The following is a 21217-nucleotide window of genomic DNA, read 5'->3' as shown; positions in this document are numbered from 1 at the left end:
TTTCCTCTTAGGTCTATTCTCAGAATGTATAAGAAATTAATCGCTTCCTCCTACCTTAACCCAAGGCCTTATATCTCTAATACCAAAACCAAAGAAAGACAAACTTTTTATTGACAATTGGCGCCCAATTTGTTTACTAAACAATGACTATAAATTATTTGCATTGATTTTTGCTAAAAGAATTAAATTTGTTTTAGACTATATAATTGATGAAACCCAATCCGGCTTCATGAGAAATAGACATATTTCTAACAATGTCAGATTAGTGCTTGATTTAATTGATTATTCAGACTTATGCCTTGATGAAAGTTTCATTCTTTTTTTAGATTTCTACAAGGCTTTCGATACAATCGAACATAAATTTATATTTCATGCCCTAAAAAAATTTGGTTTTGGTTCGTACTTTAGCAGTGCCATTAAAACAATGTATACCAATGGAAACTGCTCAATCAAATTGCATGCTGGTACTTCTCCCCGTTTCTTCCTGAAACGCGGGGTCAGGCAGGGATGCCCTATATCTCCTTACCTTTTTCTCCTATGTACGCAGTTACTCACTGACTCTATAAAGCTTAGTCCATTAAAAGGTATCTCTATGGCGGGGAACGAAGTTATCATCAGCCAACTGGCTGATGATACAACCTTATTCTTAAAAGATAGCTCTCAGATACCTTTAGCCATTGATTTGATAAGTACTTTCTCTATTGCTTCCGGACTTTGCTTGAATGTAAAGAAATGTGAATTGCTTGCTCTTAAATCCTGTAATATCCCTTCCATAAGTAATATACCTGTAAAAGACTCTATTACTTACTTAGGTATTGTCATTACTAAGGATAAGGAAGCCAGATGCGATCTAAATTTTAATTTAATTATTGATAAAACCCAGAAAAAATTAAATCAATGGCTGCAGAGAGATTCGTCATTGAGAGGCAGAATTTTGCTGACCAAAGCTGAGGGATTATCCCGTTTTACATATGTTGCTTTATCTCTTGATGTTAATAAAAAGATCTCAAAAAACATTGACAAGATACTATTTAACTTTGTATGGCGAAACAAAAACCATTACATAAAAAAATCAGTAATAATGAATTCTTATGATAAGGGCGGTCTTAACTTCTTAGATTTTCACACTTTGAATAATACATTTAAAATTAATTGGCTAAAACAATTCCTCAAGAACCCCTCTTCAATTTGGAATTTCATACCAAACTTTATTTTCTCTAAATTAGGAGGCTTAAATTTCCTTTTATTTTGTAATTACAATATTGTAAAAATCCCCTTAAAACTATCCAACTTCCACAAACAGATGCTTCTCTTCTGGTCATTAATCTATAAACATAATTTTTCCCGACATAGATACTACATATGGAATAATAGACATTATATATAGAAACAAATCTTTATTTTACCCCCATTGGTTTATGCACAACATACTTTTGGTTCATCAGTTGTTTAACTCAAACTGATCATTATTTTCATATCAAGAATTTATCCTAAAATACAGAATCCCTGTTCCTATTAGTGAATTTAATATTGTCATAAATGCGATCCCTTCTGGAGCAATTATGTTATTTAGAAGTACATTAGTACAAAACCCAACACTTTTGCCCTTTGATCCAACCGAATTAGATATAGGCCAAATTTGTTTCTCCTCGACACGCAATAGTAACCGTAATATACGCTCTTTATTTCAGAAAGAAGTCGTATCAACTCCATATGTAATAGCTTATTGGAATAACTTTGTTAATAACCTTAATTGGAAAAAAATCTGGAATTTACCTGCTAGATATATAGTTAATAATAAGGTAAAAGAAGTATCTTTTAAAATAATTCACAGAATTTACCCATCAAAAGTTTTTTTACAACGATTTAAAAAAGATATAGATTTAAACTGCTCTTTCTGTGTAGGACACCCTGAAGATATTTTTCATTTATTTTGGTCTTGCCCTCTCACAACTAAATTATGGGAAGATATTTGTAACCTGATTTGTTTTTCGATTGAACCTCTTTTTTCCCTGTGCTTTGAACATGTATTGTTTGGCTTCACTGACAATCCATCTTCTAAAGAAAAACAATACTATATCATCAATCTTATTATACAATTAGCCAAATGGCACATTCATAAATGTCGTTACACTAATCAAAAACCACTTTTTCTTATTTTTGAAAATGAAGCCAAACAATACATCAAGTCTATTAAAAAATCCATCAACATGAAAGCTATAAAGACTTTGAATTTATGTACACTTTATAATGTTTTTGTATGAAAGCTTGTCTCTGCATTGTCTGTATTGAAACCCCCTGGCGATGTTCTGTTGGTGTATTGAATTGTATTGCACCATAATGACTTAATAAAGTTTCTAAAAAAAAAAAAAAAAACCTTCAGTCTGTAGCTCTCGCTTCCCGGCTTCATCGCCTCTACCTCCCTCCGCGCATTTAACTTCCGGTAGTGGCCGGCCCGGCCGGAAGTCAAAGCACTGTTGGATTTGTAGTTCTTTTGACTTGCTAAAGCAAGTCAAAATAGTTTTGGCTCACTGAAAGATGACTACAAAAATGGACGTGACTGTCCTTTTGGTTGTTTAACACGGCTGAAAATCATCATCTATTAATGGCGTACCCGCTCCTGCCCGCTCCCGTTGATTTTTATTCCCATCCCGTCCCAATCACGGGATTAATATAATTTTGACTCCCATCCCGTGGGAATCACGTGACCCGCGGGAATTCCCGAAAAATGTCATGCTCTACTACTGTATGCCGCCATGTTCAGGTGAAGAAGACGAATACGTCTCTGGATTCAAGCTTTTTATATACGTTTATATGCGTCACAAACCATTTAATGTTGAAACATTTTACGTCATGTAGACGCTGAGAAACCCGGATGTGTTGATGAACGAACCTGCTCTGTGAATCCGGACTTCTGGGAGGAAAACAGCGTCTAAGAGTCTCCGCTGTCGCTCGTTCTCCTCTTTAGAACGAGAAAGTTCCTCCTCGTACTCTGCTATCGTTCCTTCAAACAGCCCAAATATCTCTTCAGCAGCCGCAGCTAGTCGCTGCTCCACCAACGCTCTCAGCATTTGGACTTTACTCATTTTCTCCACAAACTCCGTTAAAACCGTCTACAGCTAGCATGCTAAGCTAACTAGCTTCGAGTGCTACCGGGAGATGAGTCAGAGGTCAAACCTTCAGAATAAAAGGTGAAGAGTACAAAGTCCATCCAGACGGGTTTATCCAGACACACAGAGACTCTGATGGATCAGTACTGGTGAAGCTAACAGACACTTTCTCAACACCACGAAGACGCGCTGCTGGTTCTAATAACGCCGGGCGCCATGTTGTTTAAAGAGTAATACATCCGGGTCCTCTGGAACTTCGTCATCGGTATTATTAGCGCTAACAAACAACGAATCGTCGCATTACCGCCACCAGGTGTTCTGGAGTGTGGACCAGGATGTTTAAAACGTATATTATGTGATAAAATAATTGTAAAATAAAATAAAAAATACAATAATATTTGTTGTTATAAAACACTGAAAAAGTATTCAATAACACTTACTTCTGGGTAACCTCCAAAAAAAGCCTGCAAGCTTATGAAATATATTTTTATATGTAACAAATGTGGGTATGGTATGGAAAGAGACCACTCAAGGAACTGTGGAGAAAAATGTAAATACATAAGCTAATCACACATGTTTTAAATTACTACACACACATACACACCCACAGGCACAGGCGAGAGAGCAGCGGGGGTAGGGGCCAAACAATATACATAGGACACATTCCTTAGCGGAATCCGCACAGGGGGGGAGTATATGATATATGTGCATCTCGACAACATACATACACATACATAGAAGACAGCACCCGGAGGGATGGACCGTATGAGCCAGTGTGGGTGGAGATACCCAGCGCTCCAACCAGGCCGCGGCATGCTAAAATTACGCTCCGCCTGCATCTATAGAATGAGCCAATCAGACTCATGCGGAGTCTCTTGAAATACACTGCGCACTCTGTTGTAAAGCGCCTTTTGAGTGAATTCAACCCTATGTTGAGTTGACTACTAGGTCCGTGCACGTATAACTGCCGGAATATGTTTTCCTGATATTTGTGCTAATAAAGCGCTGTTATTGATATAACCCATAGACTCTCCTCCTATATTCAAGCTTACTATTTTTTTTCACAACAAATCTATTTTACAGCATTGACTTGCTCGGAGAGAAAACAAAATAAAACCCATTGGTTGAATCGTTCTTTAGATCAAACAGCCGACTTCATGATGATGTGAGTCAGTCAGAGCTGTTAAGAAGCCGACGGCAGAGTTAGAACAGAAGGAGCTGCAGGTGTGAGGGTGAACGATGATCATACAGTGATGAAGGTGCCGTGATGATGGTCAAAAAAACAGGTGGTGTTATGACTTGGTGGTAACTGAAGCCAGGTCCACTGAAGGGTGTTTATTAGAGGAAACCAAATGTATCTTTGTTTCAATGGTTATTTATTGACACATGGTCATTCTTTGAAGGAATTGAGGATGTACAAACTGGGAAATTATGAGAAAGGCCGAATGCCTGGCATTACCAGGATATGCTGGTGTTTCCTGGCTTATAGCTCCTCCATCTTCACTCTGCGTGTTATATTTTAGAAAATCATTTTGTCCTTCAAGATGAAGCACTGAGATCAATTCCCAGGTCACAAGCTGGGTGAGCGAGGAGACAAGGAGACGCAAAAATGGGAAGTGAGAAAGGAATTTGTCAACACAACTTGCCTTCAGCAAAGCAAAAAGGCAGTGTGAGGGGCAGAAGAGGCTACGGAAGCTTAGGAGGTCCAGAACATGGATGTGATATTAGAACATGTGTGGTACAGAAGAGGTGATGTGCAGCAACATAATATTCATAACAAACATGGATAAAAACAACATTAACTGCTCTCAACGAAGGCGGACGCATCTCTCTCTCTCCCACTCACTTATCTTCCCTGCTTGCTTGTCTTGGCTTTTCTCATACTTTGGGAGCCTCTGTCTGCATTTTTCTCCCAAATTAAATCATGGAATTGGTCAACTGGTCCCTCAATGCAATTGACACAATCTCCTCGACGAGAAGCTCGGGTTCGGGGGAACCTGCCTGCCCTGACAGGACGTTCGCCACTGGTTACACCATCGACTCTTGGGAGCAGTGGAGGGTCATTTGTACATAGCTGGAACCATGATAACGGGCTTTTTGCTGATTGGATTAGGACTGCCCTGGTGTATTGGACAATTCAGAAGAAGGTGTCAGCAGTCCAAAGCCCAGTGAAGCTGCCCGGCATGATTGATGGAGTGAGTGGAGCCGCTAGTGCTCAGACTGTGGTAATGAACCACAACGTGGTACACATCTTGGAGAAGCTTTCAGCTTTGCTAATGCGAATGGATTGATTTGAAGACCAATATGGACAATGAGAGTGAGTCGTGTCTACTGAAATGCGACTACTCGCCCTAACACAAACAACCATAATCTAATCTGCATTCCAGCCCCTCGCGGCAGCTGCCCTGGCCAAGGTCGCTGCTGGAACAATTCCTCCAGGAGATGCTTGCTGTGAGAGGCTCTGCAATACTGCGTTAATATTCCTCCCTCCCTTCCTACATGGACACCTGTTGATTGTTGACTCTGTCTGGGATCAAGGACGTCTCCATGGCAACTTGCTGTGTTATTTCGATGGGCGAGGCAACTCTTCAGGCTTATGAATCACACACACATTCATGGACACGTTACACACATGGACATTTGCAATACACCCCCCATAGCCAGCCCTCCCACGCCTTCGCCGCTTTCACCCCCCGGTGCGTCAGGCGGGGTCCGCTGGCGGCGCCTTATGGCTGCGGCTGGCCGCCTGTCTGCGTTGGTACACCTCCCTCCCCCTTACCCCCTCCCGTCGCTGAGTCCCACACTGTGCTCCCCCACAGGAACACAGTCTGGGAGCTGCCTTTTTTTCCTCCTCCCCTCTCCTGTTGTTCTACCCACTTTTACTGTGGTGTCATCCCGTTATGTCTGTCTACTATATGTACTGTATGCTGTATATGTATGTATACGGACGGGTGATTCTGTAATTTCGCTGTATTCGTATAGTGACAATAAAGTTATACCATACCATTCAAGGATAAGTTACTGTGTAATAAAATAACATCAGACTTATCATTTGAAGAGTCCCCTTATCTAATTACCCAAATTCGTTGACCTAGCTATAAAGACACGTTGAACCTTGAATGACGGGGCGGACGTAGAAGTAGTGTTCATCCACTTTATTTGTAATAATACAAATACACACGGTTTCTACTTCTACCAACCAGACAACAATTATGTGATCATATTATAGCACAAATACAGACGTTAAATACATCACAAGTCAAAAGTATGTAGTGAATCTCATTAGCCATCCAAAATATATCATGAAACTTATTAAATGTACAAATACTTAGAAAAAGTATAGAAATAGAAACTATGACAAAATATGGGCCACATTAGTGTTTCTAGGAATACAGGCTGATTCAAGCAGGCAATTAACCAGAATGTGTCTTGATACTTATAGCATAAAAATTAAAATTGAATCAATGGATATAATCTTTTGGATGGATGATCCCAGCTGATATTGGGCGAAGGCATAGGACACCTTAGTCAGGTCACCAGACCATCAATGGGCTGTCACAAAACTTGGCCTCATTGCTCCAGTTGTTTCACCGTCAGTGAGAAGACTCTTAACTGAAAGGTTTCTCTCCTGTGTGAATTCTCATGTGTTTCTTTAAAATTCTACTCTCTCTAAAACATTTCTTACAAACTGAGCAGCTAAAAGGTTTCTCTCCTGTGTGAATTCTCATGTGTTTCTTTAAAACTCCACTGTGTCTAAAACATTTCTTACAAACTGAGCAGCTGAAAGGTTTCTCTCCTGTATGAGATCTCATGTGGACCAGTAAATTTGAACGGTATGTAAAATATTTCATACAAACTGAGCAGCTAAAAGGTTTCTCTCCTGTGTGAATTATCATGTGTTTCTTTAAAGATCCACTATCTACAAAACATTTCTTACAAACTGAGCAGCTGAAAGGTTTCTCTCCTGTATGAGTTCTCATGTGGACCAGTAAATGTGAACGGTATGTAAAATATTTCATACAAACTGAGCAGCTAAAAGGTTTCTCTCCTGTGTGAATTATCATGTGTTTCTTTAAAGATCCACTTTCTGTAAAACATTTCTTACAAACTGAGCAGCTGAAAGGTTTTTCTCCTGTATGAGTTCTCATGTGTCTTTTCAGATTTCCACGGATCGTAAATGTTTTCCTACACTCAGAACATGTAAATGGTTTCTCAGTAGAACTACATCTAAAATCATTGTCAGGGATTTCATCATTATTCAAAGCCTTTAAAGTTAACAGAGATTCTCTATTCTCCTGCCAATCAGCACTATCATCAGTCTCATGATCAGAAGAGCCTCTAGTCTTGTCATCAGTATCTGGTTGTAAATATGAATGCAAGTTCCTGGCTGGTTCTGGTCCTCCACAGTCCTCTTCATCAGCTTCTGTTTCCATGTGTTCAGTTGAGCTGTTGGTTGCAGCTGAAGGCAGCCCTGAGGACTGAGGCTTCTCTTCATCAGCATCTTCGTCACTCTTCACAGGGACAAGAGTCAATGGGAACTTAATATCAGCCTCCTCCAGTCCATTAAGCTGCTCTCCCTGCTGACTGGTCAAGAGGTCCTCCTGGTCATCTTTAATGTGTGGGGGTTCAGGGTCCTCCTGGTTATCTTTAATGTGTGGGGGTTCAGGGTCCTCCTGCTCTTCTTTGATGTGTGGAGGGTCAGGGTTCTCCTGGTCCTCTTTAATGTGTGAGGGTTCAGGGTCCTCCTGGTCATCTTTAATGTGTGGGGGTTCAGGGTCCTCCTGGTCCTCTTTAATGTGTGAGGGTTCAGGGTCCTCCTGCTCTTCTTTGATGTGTGGAGGGTCAGGGTTCTCCTGGTCCTCTTTAATGTGTGGGGGTTCTGTCTGGACCACCTGGTCCACACTGGAGCTCCAGTCCTGCTGCTCTAAGGGAACCTCTTCTTTTCTCACCAACAGCTGCTGAACATCTGTGGCGAGTAATGAAATTCATACATGTCTTAAAAACCTGTCATATCATCATTTCAACACTTCAGAAATGTGATTTAATAGCAATAAACAGATCAAAAGTATGCTGAAATAACTACATGATTATGGTGATTAGTAAAACGGATTAAGTCATGATTTCAAGTTCTGTCTTCAAGACAACAAGCTGACAACTTTTAAAATGCTTGTTTTATGAATGAAGTTAGGATCGATGGGGTGTCGGCTGTTACAGGACGTTCAGTTTGGTGTCAGACATCCTTTCTGGTCGCCCTGTGACCCAAATAGCCGTTTGCATGCTAGTCGGTTTAGGTCGGTTAGTCGAACACAATGGACGTCGATTTGAGTTCAAACTGTATGCCGCCATGTTCAGGTGAAGAAGACGAATACGTCTCTGGATTCAAGCTTTTTATTTACGTTTAAATGCGTCACAAAACATTTAATGTTGAAACACTTGACGTCATGTAGACGCTGAGAAACCCGGATGTGTTGATGAACGAACCTGCTCTGTGAATCCGGACTTCCGGGAGGAAAACAGCGTCTAAGAGTCTCCGCTGTCGCTCGTTCTCCTCTTTAGAACGAGAAAGTTCCTCCTCGTACTCTGCTATCGTTCCTTCAAACAGCCCAAATATCTCTTCAGCAGCCGCAGCTAGTCGCTGCTCCACCAACGCTCTCAGCATTTGGACTTTACTCAGTTTCTCCACAAACTCCGTTAAACCGTCTACAGCTAGCATGCTAAGCTAACTAGCTTCGTATGCTACCGGGAGATGAGTCAAAGGTCAAACCTTCAGAATAAAAGGTGAAGAGTACAAAGTCCATCCAGACGGGTTTATCCAGACACACAGAGACTCTGATGGATCCGTACTGGTGAAGCTAACAGACACTTTCTCAACACCACGAGCACGCGCTGCTCGTTCTAATAACGCCGGGCGCCATGTTGCTTAAAGAGTACTACATCCGGGTCCTCTGGAACTTCGTCATCGGGATTATTAGCGGGAAGCAAACAACGAATCGTCGCATTACCGCCACCAGGTGTTCTGGAGTTTGGACCAGGATGTTTACTTACATTATGTGATGAAATAATAATAAAAAAACATTTTCCAATAATATTTAATACGTTGAAGCCATTTGTATGAACATTATCATTTATTTGTTATTTAAATAATTTAAGTTATATATTATTTTCTAGAATTAAGAAATCCTGTGTTGCATTTGTTATGTTGAGATTAGAATACAATAGTTGACCAGTGATAAAATAACATAATTTGATTGGCTGTTAGATTTGGTATAAATGTGAAGAAACCCGTGAAGCAGCCAGAAGCCACTGGACCTCGGAGCAATCCAGTCTTTTTACCTACACTTAATTTCAGTTAATTTATCCAGAAAAGTAAAGATCCTAAGTGTTTTGTACACTGTATGTTTTGCAGCTCATAAATAAACAGACAAAAGAAGAACTTTGGATTGAAGACTTCTATTTTCTGATTTTCTGTGTTGAGTAACACTAAGCTAGTGAGGCAGCTGCGCTGCTGCACCCAGTTATTATAAAACACTGAAGTAGTATTCATACCACTTACTTCTGGGTAACCTCCAAAAAAAGCCTTCAACTTATGAAATATATTTTTATATGTAACAAATGTGGGTATGGTATGGACAGAGACAACTCAAGGAACTATTTTACAGCATTGACTTGCTCGGAGAGAAAACAAAATAAAACCCATTGGTTGAATCGTTCTTTAGACCAAACAGCCGACTTCATGATGATGTGAGTCAGTCAGAGCTGTTAAGAAGCCGACGGCAGAGTTAGAACAGAAGGAGCTGCAGGTGTGAGGGTGAACGATGATCATACAGTGATGAAGGTGCCGTGATGATGGTCAAAAAAACAGGTGGTGTTATGACTTGGTGGTAACTGAAGCCAGGTCCACTGAAGGGTGTTTATTAGAGGAAACCAAATTTATCTTTGTTTCAATGGTTATTTATTGACACATGGTCATTCTTTGAAGGAATTGAGGATGTACAAACTGGGAAATTATGAGAAAGGCCGAATGCCTGGCATTACCAGGATATGCTGGTGTTTCCTGGCTTATAGCTCCTCCATCTTCATTCTGCGTGTTATATTTTAGAAAATAATTTTGTCCTTCAAGATGAAGCACTGAGATCAATTCCCAGGTCACAAGCTGGGTGAGCGAGGAGACAAGGAGACGCAAAAATGGGAAGTGAGAAAGGAATTTGTCAACACAACTTGCCTTCAGCAAAGCAAAAAGGCAGTGTGAGGGGCAGAAGAGGCTACGGAAGCTTAGGAGGTCCAGAACATGGATGTGATATTAGAACATGTGTGGTACAGAAGAGGTGATGTGCAGCAACATAATATTCATAACAAACATGGATAAAAACAACATTAACTACTCTCAACGAAGGCGGACGCATCTCTCTCTCTCTTCCACTCACTTATCTTCCCTGCTTGCTTGTCTTGGCTTTTCTCATACTTTGGGAGCCTCTGTCTGCATTTTTCTCCCAAATGAAATCATGGAATTGGTCAACTGGTCTGGACTTTGCTGAGCGACATTTGTTTGATTTCAGCGATGGTGGTACCAGCCGGCCAGCTGAAGTAGAGGAGCGAAGCGCTCGCTTCGGGGCATGAGGTTTGACCAGTGTTTGAAGGTAGATGGGTGCCGTTCCATTGATGGCCCTGAGGGCCAGTGTCATCGTCTTAAATTGGATGCGTGCTGCAACAGGGAGCCAGTGGAGGTCACGGAGGAGGGGGGTCACATGGGAGAGTTTGGGTAGATTGAAGATAAGACGTGCTGCAGCGTTCTGGATACGCTGCAATGGTTTAATCGCAGAGGCCGGGAGTCCGGCCAGGAGAGAGTTGCAGTAGTCAAGGCGGGAGATGACCAGTGCTTGGACCAAGAGTTGCGTTGCGTCCTTTGTGAGGAGGGTCCGAATCCTGCGGATGTTGTAGAGGGCAAATCTGCAGGATCGGGCCACAGCAGTGATGTTGGGGGTGCAGGATAGTTGGTCATCGAGGATTACACCCAGGTTCCTCGCAGTTGACGACGGCAATACTGTGATGCCCTCGACAGTGACCGACAGGTCCATGCGAGGGCAGTCTTTCCCTGGGATGAAGAGGAGTTCGGTTTTATTCAGGTTAAGCCAGAGTGGAGAGGAGGATTTGGTGATTGACTGTGTCGAACGCAGCAGATAGGTCGAGGAGAACGAGAACGGAGGAGTGGGACGAGGCTCTGGCGTCTCGCAGGGACTCGGTCACTGTGAGGAGGGCCGTCTCAGTGGAGTGAGCAGTCCTGAATCCTGAGTGATTAGGGTCTAGGAGGTTGTTCAGTGAGAGATAGGATGACAGTTGGTTGTAGGCGACACGTTCCAAGGTTTTAGAGAGGAATGAAAGAAGAGATACAGGTCTGTAGCTTTGGATGTCAGTAGCGTCTAGGGTTGGTTTTTTAAGGAGAGGCTTCACGGTAGCTGTCTTAAAATCCGCTGGAATGACACCTGAGGTGAGGGAGGAGTTGATCAGGGTGGTGAGGAATGGCAAGATGTCGTGTGAGATGTCTTGGAGAAGAGAGGAGGGGATCGGGTCGAGGGAGCAGGTGGTGGCACGGTTAGATGTAACAAGTGCGTGAACATCTTCAGAGGTGAGGGGGGTAAAGCTGGTAAGACTATCCGAGTTGAGGGTTGGGGAGATGTCTTCTGGGAGGGAATAGGCGTAAATGAGGAGCTGATGTCATTTACTTTCTTGTTAAAGTAAGTAGCAAAGTCATCGGCAGTAAGGAAGGAAGGGGGCGGAGGGGTAGGAGGGGTGAGGAGGGAAGAGAACACGGAGAAGAGTTTCCTGGGGTTGGAGGCAGAAGAGTTGATCTTTGCCAGGTAGAAGGCAGATTTAGCTGCCGAAACAGTTGAGGTGAAGTCAGAGAGGAGGCGGTGGTAGTGAGTAAGGTCCTCGTGCTGGCCCGATTTCTTCCATTTTCTCTCTGACGCTCGCAACAATGATCTGTTGGTTCGCAGAGGTTCAGACAGCCAGGGAGGGGGGGGGAGATGATCGGGCAGGTCGTGAGATAGGGGGACAGAGAGTGTCCAAAGAAGAGGAGAGTGAGGACATCAGGATGGAGGAGGCTTCCTTAGTAGGCATTAAGGAGAACTGTTCTGAGGATGGTAGCGAGGAGATAACAGTTGAGGAGAGAGCGGAGGGAGTGAGGGATTTCAGGTTGCGGCGGCTGGTGACCATTCGAGGCGTAGAGGGGAGGGATGTGGTGGGCTCCATGGGGAGGGAGAAAGTCACAAAGTGGTGGTCGGACACGGTGAGCGGGGTAACAGAGAGTGCCGAGATGCCACAGGATCTTGTGAAGACAAGGTCAAGTTGGTTCCCGGTGCGGTGAGTTGGTGGAGAGGGGGAGAGCGTAAGGTCAAATGCGGAAAAGAAGTCGATGAATTCAGATGAGTGCAGCTTTCCCGAGTGGATGTTGAAGTCACAGAGGACGACGAGCGGTGTGCCATCATCAGGGGAGCAGCTCAGGAGGGCATCCATCTCATCCAAAAAGTCACCGAGAGGACCGGGTGGGCGATAGATCACTATGATGTTGAGTTTGAAAGGAAGGGTGACAGAGACGGCGTGGAATTCAAGTGTAGATCGGGGTAGGTGGTCCAGAGGAAGGATCTGGTAGGACCACCTGGGTGAGATGAGGAGCCCAGTTCCTCCTCCTCGCCCTGTTCGTCTTGGGGAGTGTGAAAACGAGTAGGCAGTTGAAAGGGCAGCTGGAGTGGCAGTGTTTTCCGGGGTGATCCAGGTCTCTGTGAGGGCCAGGAAGTGGAGAGTCTGCAGTGAGGCATAGGCTGAAATGGTGTCCGCCTTCTTGACTGCAGACTGGCAGTTCCATAGCCCCCCTAGTACTTCAAGGTCCTTACCGGTGGAGAATGGTGGGTAGCAAAGATTGGATGGGTTACAGCCTCGAGTGAAGGGTCTTCGGTGAAATCTTCTCCAGTGTGATGTCCTGACTGGGATAAGACACATGGCTGCGAGGGGGGGTAAGATGTTATGCCTACCTCGGTGGACGTCCTCTCTGGACTCCCGCAGATAGACTCCCTTGTCTTTGTTCAGCTGTCTTCGTTCAGATGGCCAGACGCTGCAGCTGACGCTGTAGTGACAGCCTTTTAAGTGCTCAGTTTACCGTAAGTACTGTGTGTGACCCCTCCCTCTAATCAAGTCTATTCAGTACACCTGAGATGGCTCAAACTTAGTTGATTACTCACTTAACATATGCAGTTTCACCACGATTTCAACAACAAGCTATCAGCACACGACTAATGTTGCACTAGCTTTGCTCACACAATGCCTGAACTCAAATCTACAATTAGTTTCTGACTTACCAACAAAAGACAAAGCAGCTTCCTTCCTTGCTCCAGACAAAATGTCCCCTTATCTAATTACCCTAATTCGTTGACCTAGCTATAAAGACACGTTGAACCTTGAATGACGGGGCGGACGTAGAAGTAGTGTTCATCCACTTTATTTGTATCAATACAAATACACACCGTTTCTACTTCTACCAACCATACAACAATTATGTGATCATATTATAGCACAAATACAGACGTTAAATACATCACAAGTCAAATGTATGTAATGAATCTCATTAGCCATCCAAAATATATCATGAAACTTATTAAATGTACAAATACTTAGAAAAAGTATAAAAATAGAAACTATGACAAAATATGGGCCACATTAGTGTTTCTAGGAATACAGGCTGATTCAAGCAGGCAATTAACCAGAATGTGTCTTGTAGCATAAAAATGAAAATTTACTCAATGGATATAATCTTTTGGACGGATGATCCCAGCTGACATTTGGCGAAGGCATAGGACACCTTGGTCAGGTCACCAGACCATCAATGGGCTGTCACAAAACTTGGCCTCATTGCTCCAGTTGTTTCACCGTCAGCGAGAAGACTCTTAACTGAAAGGTTTCTCTCCTGTGTGAATTCTCTTGTGTGTCTGCAAATGTTGACTCAGACTAAAAGACTTCTTACAAACTGAGCAGTTGAAAGGCTTCTCTCCTGTATGAGTTCTCATGTGTGTCTGTAAATTTTGACTCTGTGTAAAAGACTTCTTACAAACTGAGCAGCTGAAAGGTTTTTCACCAGTATGAGTTCTCATGTGTGTCTTCAGATCTCCACTTTCAGTGAAACCTTTATCACAAACTGAGCAGCTGAAAGGTTTTTCTCCTGTATGAGTTCTCATGTGTCTCTTCAGATCTCCACTTTCAGTGAAACCTTTATCACAAACTGAGCAGCTGAAAGGTTTTTCTCCCGAATGAGTTCTCATGTGTCTCTTCAGATTTCCACTTTCAGTGAAACCTTTATCACAAACTGAGCAACTGAAAGGTTTTTCTCCTGTATGAGTTCTCATGTGTCTCTTTAGACATCCACTTCTGCTAAATGTTTTCCCACACTCAGAGCATCTAAATGGTTTCTCACTAGAATTACATTCAAAATCACCTTCAGGGACTTCATCGTCATTCGAAGCCTTTAAACCTAACAGAGGTTCTTTGGTCTCCTGCCAATCATCACTGTCATCAGTCTCAGGATCAGAAGAGACTCCAGTCTTGTCATCAGTATCTGGTTGTAAATATGAACGTGAGTCCTTGGCTGGTTCTGGTCCTCCACAGTCCTCTTCATCATCTTCTGTTTCCATGTGTTCAGTTGAGCTGCAGGCTGCAGGTGAAGGCAGCCCTGAGGACCGAGTCTTCTCTTCATCATCTTCTTCACTCTTCACAGGGACAAGAGTCAATGGGTACTTGATATCAGCCTCCTCCAGTCCTTGAAGCTGCTCTCCCTCCTGACTGGTCCAGAGTTCCTCCTGTTCCTCTTTAATGTGTAAGGGTTCTCGGTCCTCCTGGTCCAAACTGGAGCTCCAGTCCTGCTGCTCAAAGGGAACTCTTTCTTTACTCTCCAACAGCTGCTGGACGTCTGCAGGATAACACATTAAGATGACTCAGTCACCTGTTCATACACCGTTTGTTCTGCTATCATTCCCTCTTACACTTTACCGTTACCAAACAGGAAGACTGACAGATGGACACAAGCTGTAAAAATACAATGCATCCCAGTCGGTCTGAACACCCAGCAACAGATCTACAGATTAACCCAATCTGGTAGCAACTAGTGCTGTCCCGATACTAAAGCTGTGACTTTCATACGATACTCTAAATGTCTCGATACAGAAAACAATACCATGGTAAAAATCTAGGACAGGAAAAGAAAGGAAAAGTAATGGAATAGATGACAGAACATAGAACTTATTAAAGTGTATTAAAAATACTGGACTCCCAGTATCCCACAATGCATTGGGAAGAAGTAGTGCACAACCGATAGTCACTAACGGAGTGTTGTATATCTTCATGCAATGTGCTGAAATTAAACAGTGTTGCACATTTGCATCACTGCCAGTATGACTAGTCTGGATCCTATAGAAGAATTTCATGTCATGTTGTGTATTTGTCAAGCCCCCAGTGTGTGAAGCCCTTCAACAGTTAAAAACAAACTCATGAAACGCAGTGAAAGTTCCTGACCTCGTATGACGTCATTATTCACTCCATGCACATCTGGATTTTCAGCTGGAGCTTCGATCAAGTGAGCTGTGACGGCCTCGCTGTGAGGCGACTTCATTCTGTGGAAACGAAACGTTGAGCGAACAGATCAGAGAACATGCTTGTTTACTTTTACTCAGCAGAACGCACAAAGCTCATTTTTTAAATTATTATTTAAAATCGTACCGTTGCTCCGACGCGTCGCGCCAACAGTTTGCTTTGGAGTTGTAAAGACGACGCACCGTTTCCTATAAAATACAACAAAAGGTCACTTTCTTCTTTCTTTGAGCAACTTTCTTGCTCATGCAACAGTGTTAACATGCAATTCAGATCTGCTAATCACTTAGACTTAGTAGTTATTGCGGTTTCATTTAATCGGATATTTTACCGCAAGTGTGGGATTGTGTGCCCGTCTCTTCCTCTTATTCTCCTCCACACGGGGGCCACAGTTTGCTTTGGCTTCCAGAGCAGCCGTCCTCTCCTCCGTGGATAGAAACCTGCTGTTTACCGCCGTAAACTGTGGCTTCACTTCAGCAGGAAACTGTGTCATCTGGTGAGAAATCCCACTCACAGCAGCCGGCAGTTTATCTTCGCCTGTTGCAGGACGAGCTGGAAGGGGTGGATCACGGAGCGGTCCATGCGGAGGAGTTTGTGGGGGGGAGTTGAGACGCCGGCCGGCCGTCGGAGAGGAAGGATCAAAGACGCTCTGTAGAATTCAAACAGCAAAGACGTTTAATAAAAGTGGTGCAATCGTTCGTGTTGGTATGCTTTTGTCTTGCGAGGTCCTGTGATTGGCTGAGCCGTCTACACTGATGGTGTAAGGGACTCCCAAACTGAAGAAGAGCAGACTGCAAACGATCAGTATATCGTATTATGTGATAAATTCATCCATTTATCAACTTGATCTTTTTCATATTCTTTCAGCAGTGTGGAGAAAAGGAGTAGAAGGGACATTCCCATTCGAGTCAACGCATCAGGATGCTCAGAGAGGCAGACCATTTATGTACCGTTGCCATTGCAACCATTGAGCGGGCCACTTTCATATAAAACAAAGGCTAAGACTGACTAGACATTTAGAGTTGTGCTCGAGGACAAAACGTCAAGCAAGTTCAGAGGAGCTAACGTTGTTTTTTCAGATACTAAATTCATGTCACTTACAGGCTCTTCTTGCTTTGAATCAGAATGACGTTCTGAGTTCTTGGCTGGTTCTGGTCCTCCACAGTCCTCTTCATCAGCTTCTGTTTCCATGTGTTCAGTTGAGCTGTTGGCTGCAGCTGAAGGCAGCTCTGAGGACTGAGTCTTCTCTTCATCATCTTCTTCTTCACTCTTCACAGGGACAAGAGTCAATGGGTACTTGATATCAGCCTCCTCCAGTCCTTGAAGCTTCTCTCCCTCCTGACTGGTCCAGAGTTCCTCCTGTTCCTCTTTAATGTCTAAGGGTTCTCGGTCCTCCTGGTCCGGACTGGAGCTCCAGTCCTGCTGCTCAAAGAGAACCTGTTCTCTCCTGACCTGCTGGACGTCTGCAGGAAAAACAGAGACTTTACTGTGACATTTCAGAAAAATGTGATTTGTGATATATCTAATAATTAATACAATTTATAACGCAACATTATAGTGCGACATGTGTGTCAATAATCGTCATATGTAGACCTTTCCCCAGGTCACACCAATAATAATAATTCAGAGTTAAACAATTGAAATTACAATAATTCATAGGATGTTTTTGTGGATTTATTTGTATATAGTGTGTTTGTTTTGATAATGCTCTTTTAAGTGCATTTTCTTTTGTATCTATAAGCAGACAGATGAAAGAGATTTACAGTGTACCTTTACTGGAAATACACATCTAAATCTGAAATCTTGCGAGTAAATAATAAGCTACGGATATAAAATATGTAGCCTAATAGTACGTTTAGTTCAAATACTTCAAGAAGTACTATTCTGAATTAAACATGCATAGTTTTTCAATGGAGGAAAATGTAAGAGGAGATATACTCGGATCGTTTACTGCAGTAATACCCCCCGGAGAAAATAGTGTATTTCTTGCACGTTTACCTTCATGAGTTAGAAGGTAGTTTGATGAAGCAGTGAACCAACGTGCTCTGTTTAACCGGACTTCCGGGGGGGAAACCGCGTCCTGTATGGTCGGTTGTCGCTGCTCCACCAACGCTCTCAGCATTCGGACTTTAGGCATTTTTTTTACGCGACGAAGGAAACACAAACTCCGTCTACAGCTAGCATGCTAAGCTAACTAGCTTCGTATGCTACCGGGAGATGAGTCAGAGGTCAAACATTCAGAATAAAAGGTGAAGAGTACAAAGTCCATCCAGACGGTTTTATCCAGACACACAGAGACTCTGATGGATCAGTACTGGTGAAGCTAACAGACACTTTCTCAACACCACGAAGACGCGCTGCTGGTTCTTATAACGCCGGGCGCCATGTTGCTAAAAGACATCCGGGTCCTCTGAAACACTCCTCTTCGGGGTTAAATAGCGGATAGCAAACAACGAATTGTTGCATCACCGCCACCTGCAGGTCTGGAGTGTGGACCAGGCTGTTTACTACCTACAGTATGTAATAAAACATTACAGAACTGGCTGATATTTTCCTATTATATCTTCTCCTATTATATTAGTTATTCTAAAACACGGAAGTAGTATTGACAACACTTCTTTACAGAACATCGGGGGCGGCTGTGGCTCAGAGGTAGAGTGAGTCGTCCTTCAATCAGAAGATTGGCGGTTCTGCATGCCGAAGTGTCCTTGGGCAAGATACTGGCGTGTGAATGTGTATGAGAGGTAGATGCTGATGTACAGGCGGCTCCTCTGCCGTCAGTGTATGAATGTGTGTGAACAGGTGCAGGTCCATCTACTTCTTGCCACCCACTTGGTTGGCAACCTACAAAATAAAAGCCTGCAAGCTTGTGAAATATATTTTGTATGTAACAAATGTGGGTAAGGCATGGAAAGACACAAACTCAAGGATTTATTTTCTCTACTTTTTATCTCTACTTATCTATAATCTATTTCTCTATTTTTTTTTATCTATTTGCCCCGACCGAAAACAAAATAAAAGAACAGAAGGACCTGCAGGTGTGAGGGTGAATATGGTGATATTTATCAATCATCAATAAATCTATATAGATTCATATACATGCCCGTTGTTGATGGACTTTCATTTGTAATACCTCTATACTTTTTAATGTAGGATTTTAATCTTACATCTTTTTGCAGGGAACTCCCACTTTCTCCACCTTTTCGTGACACACAGAGGGCCTGGCCCGGTTGCCATGGTGACTATGACTGCAAAAGGGGTGGAGAGGGCAGCATGCATGCCCCTCCCTACCTAGCACGCTTGCAGCCAGCGTCTGGATCCGACTTCAGCCCTAATAGACAGCTAAACTCTGAGTGAAGCATTGTGAATTCATCAAAATGTTTACAGGCTTTATTGGCTTGTTGGATATGCATTTTTACTAGCATTATCAAGTATTCTTTTAACACATGCACAGTGTTGGACAACTCTGTAACGTCAATAACGCTTCCATGTGAGGGTAAGATTTCACTCTGTCAGGTTGAATACATTTTGTGATTCTTTTACAATCATGAAGTTGACACAGCTAACTATGGTTACATGTCTCCGACCGGGAATGAAGCTCGCACGCTGGGCTGCACCAGATTTCTGCCTAAAAGCCTATTAAGGCAGTTTATTCTCGTCACTGTTGCTGTAACGCTTGCCCCTGGGTGATGTTGGGACTTTGAAATTATATTGACTATTGAATTGAATTGAACCACATTAACAAAACACGATCACATTAACAAAAACATGACAATATTAACAAAAACATGACATGAACAAAAACACATTAATAAAAACACATTAACAAAAACATGACATTAACAAAAACACATTAACAAAAACATGACATGAACAAAAACACATTAACAAAAACATGACATTAACAAAAACATGACATTAACAAAAACACATTAACAAAAACACGACATGAACAAAAACGTGACATTAACAAAAACACATTAATAAAAACACATTAACAAAAACATGACATGAACAAAAACACATTAACAAAAACATGACATGAACAAAAACATGACATTAACAAAAACACATTAATAAAAACACATTAACAAAAACATGACATTAACAAAAACATGACATTAACAAAAACACATTAATAAAAACACATTAACAAAAACATGACATTAACAAAAACAGATTAAAAAAAACATGACATGAACAAAAACACATTAACAAAAACATGACATTAACAAAAACATGACATTAACAAAAACACATTAACAAAAACACATGAACAAAAACACATTAATAAAAACACATTAACAAAAACATGACATAAACAAAAACACATTAACAAAAACATGACATGAACAAAAACGTGACATTAACAAAAACACATTAATAAAAACACATTAACAAAAACATGACATGAACAAAAACACATTAACAAAAACATGACATGAACAAAAACATGACATTAACAAAAACACATTAATAAAAACACATTAACAAAAACATGACATGAACAAAAACGTGACATTAACAAAAACACATTAACAAAAACACATTAACAAAAACACATTAATAAAAACACATTAACAAAAACATGACATGAACAAAAACACATTAACAAAAACATGACATGAACAAAAACATGACATTAACAAAAACACATTAATAAAAACACATTAACAAAAACATGACATTAACAAAAACGTGACATTAACAAAAACACATTAATAAAAACACATTAACAAAAACGTGACATGAACAAAAACACATTAACAAAAACATGACATTAACAAAAACATGACATGAACAAAAACATGACATTAACAAAAACACATTAACAAAAACATGACATTAACAAAAACATGACATGAACAAAAACATGACATAAACAAAAACACATTAACAAAAACATGACATGAACAAAAACATGACATGAACAAAAACATGACATGAACAAAAACACATTAACAAAAACACAACATTAACAAAAACACTGGGAACCATCACCTTACCGCGGTGGAGCGGTCGGTTTGTGTGTCCCTATGACCCTGAGGGCTGTGTTGTCTGGAGCTTTGTGCTCCTGGAAGGGTTTCCCATGGCAAATTGGTCTCAGGTGAGGGGCCAGACTAAGAATGGTTCATAGGTTCATCAGATTAAGAAATAATGTATTGCCCTTATTGTGACAGAACGGTTACACAGGGCTCTCATTTCAACCTGTTCATACGCTCACATGACACACCTTGTATTTCTAACACAGAGATGACAGGCTTATTGTTTCACATTAGTTTTTGTTCGTCCGTCAATTGACAAACTTTGTTGCGCACAGAAACCTCGCACACTGAGTGATGCCTTTTTTAATACATATTCATTGGGAAAATTCACACACCAAAAATAAAAGGAGTCAACGACTTACTTCATGAAAAAAGAAAAAGAGCAGCACGACAGTTGGATCGTGGAGATCAGTGGTCTTCTTTCTGATGTGC

The 21217-nt window shown here is 41.8% G+C and overlaps 1 protein-coding gene across 1 annotated transcript; it reads right to left on the bottom strand.

Annotated features, from left to right (window-relative positions):
- Positions 1-6343: 6343 nt before the first annotated feature.
- LOC311027504 (uncharacterized protein) lies at positions 6344-18103 on the bottom strand. Its single transcript, XM_084031526.1, has 8 exons — positions 17739-18103; positions 16842-17203; positions 16072-16389; positions 15870-15931; positions 15666-15763; positions 14053-15063; positions 8592-8810; positions 6344-8076 (listed from the first exon to the last, which is right to left on the bottom strand). The coding sequence occupies exons 1-8, from the start codon at positions 17875-17877 to the stop codon at positions 6719-6721; spliced, it is 3567 nt and encodes a 1188-aa protein (XP_083887652.1). The 5' UTR covers positions 17878-18103; the 3' UTR covers positions 6344-6718.
- Positions 18104-21217: the final 3114 nt, after the last annotated feature.

The sequence above is a fragment of the Eutrigla gurnardus genome, assembly GCF_963514095.1.
Source record: "Eutrigla gurnardus genome assembly, chromosome: 17".
NCBI lineage: Eukaryota > Metazoa > Chordata > Actinopteri > Perciformes > Triglidae > Eutrigla > Eutrigla gurnardus.
This window is presented reverse-complemented; position numbering and strand designations above follow the sequence as displayed.

Excerpts from the sequence above, each read along its gene's own strand:
- LOC311027504 (XM_084031526.1), bottom strand. The coding sequence starts at position 17,877 with ATGCCTAAAGTCCGAATGCTGAGAGCGTTGGTGGAGCAGCGACAACCG. Across the intron at positions 15,932-16,071 it reads CACACAATCCCACACTTGCG|GAAACGGTGCGTCGTCTTTA; the intron begins GTAAAATATCCG and ends TGTATTTTATAG. Across the intron at positions 15,764-15,869 it reads CGCGACGCGTCGGAGCAACG|AATGAAGTCGCCTCACAGCG; the intron begins GTACGATTTTAA and ends TCGTTTCCACAG.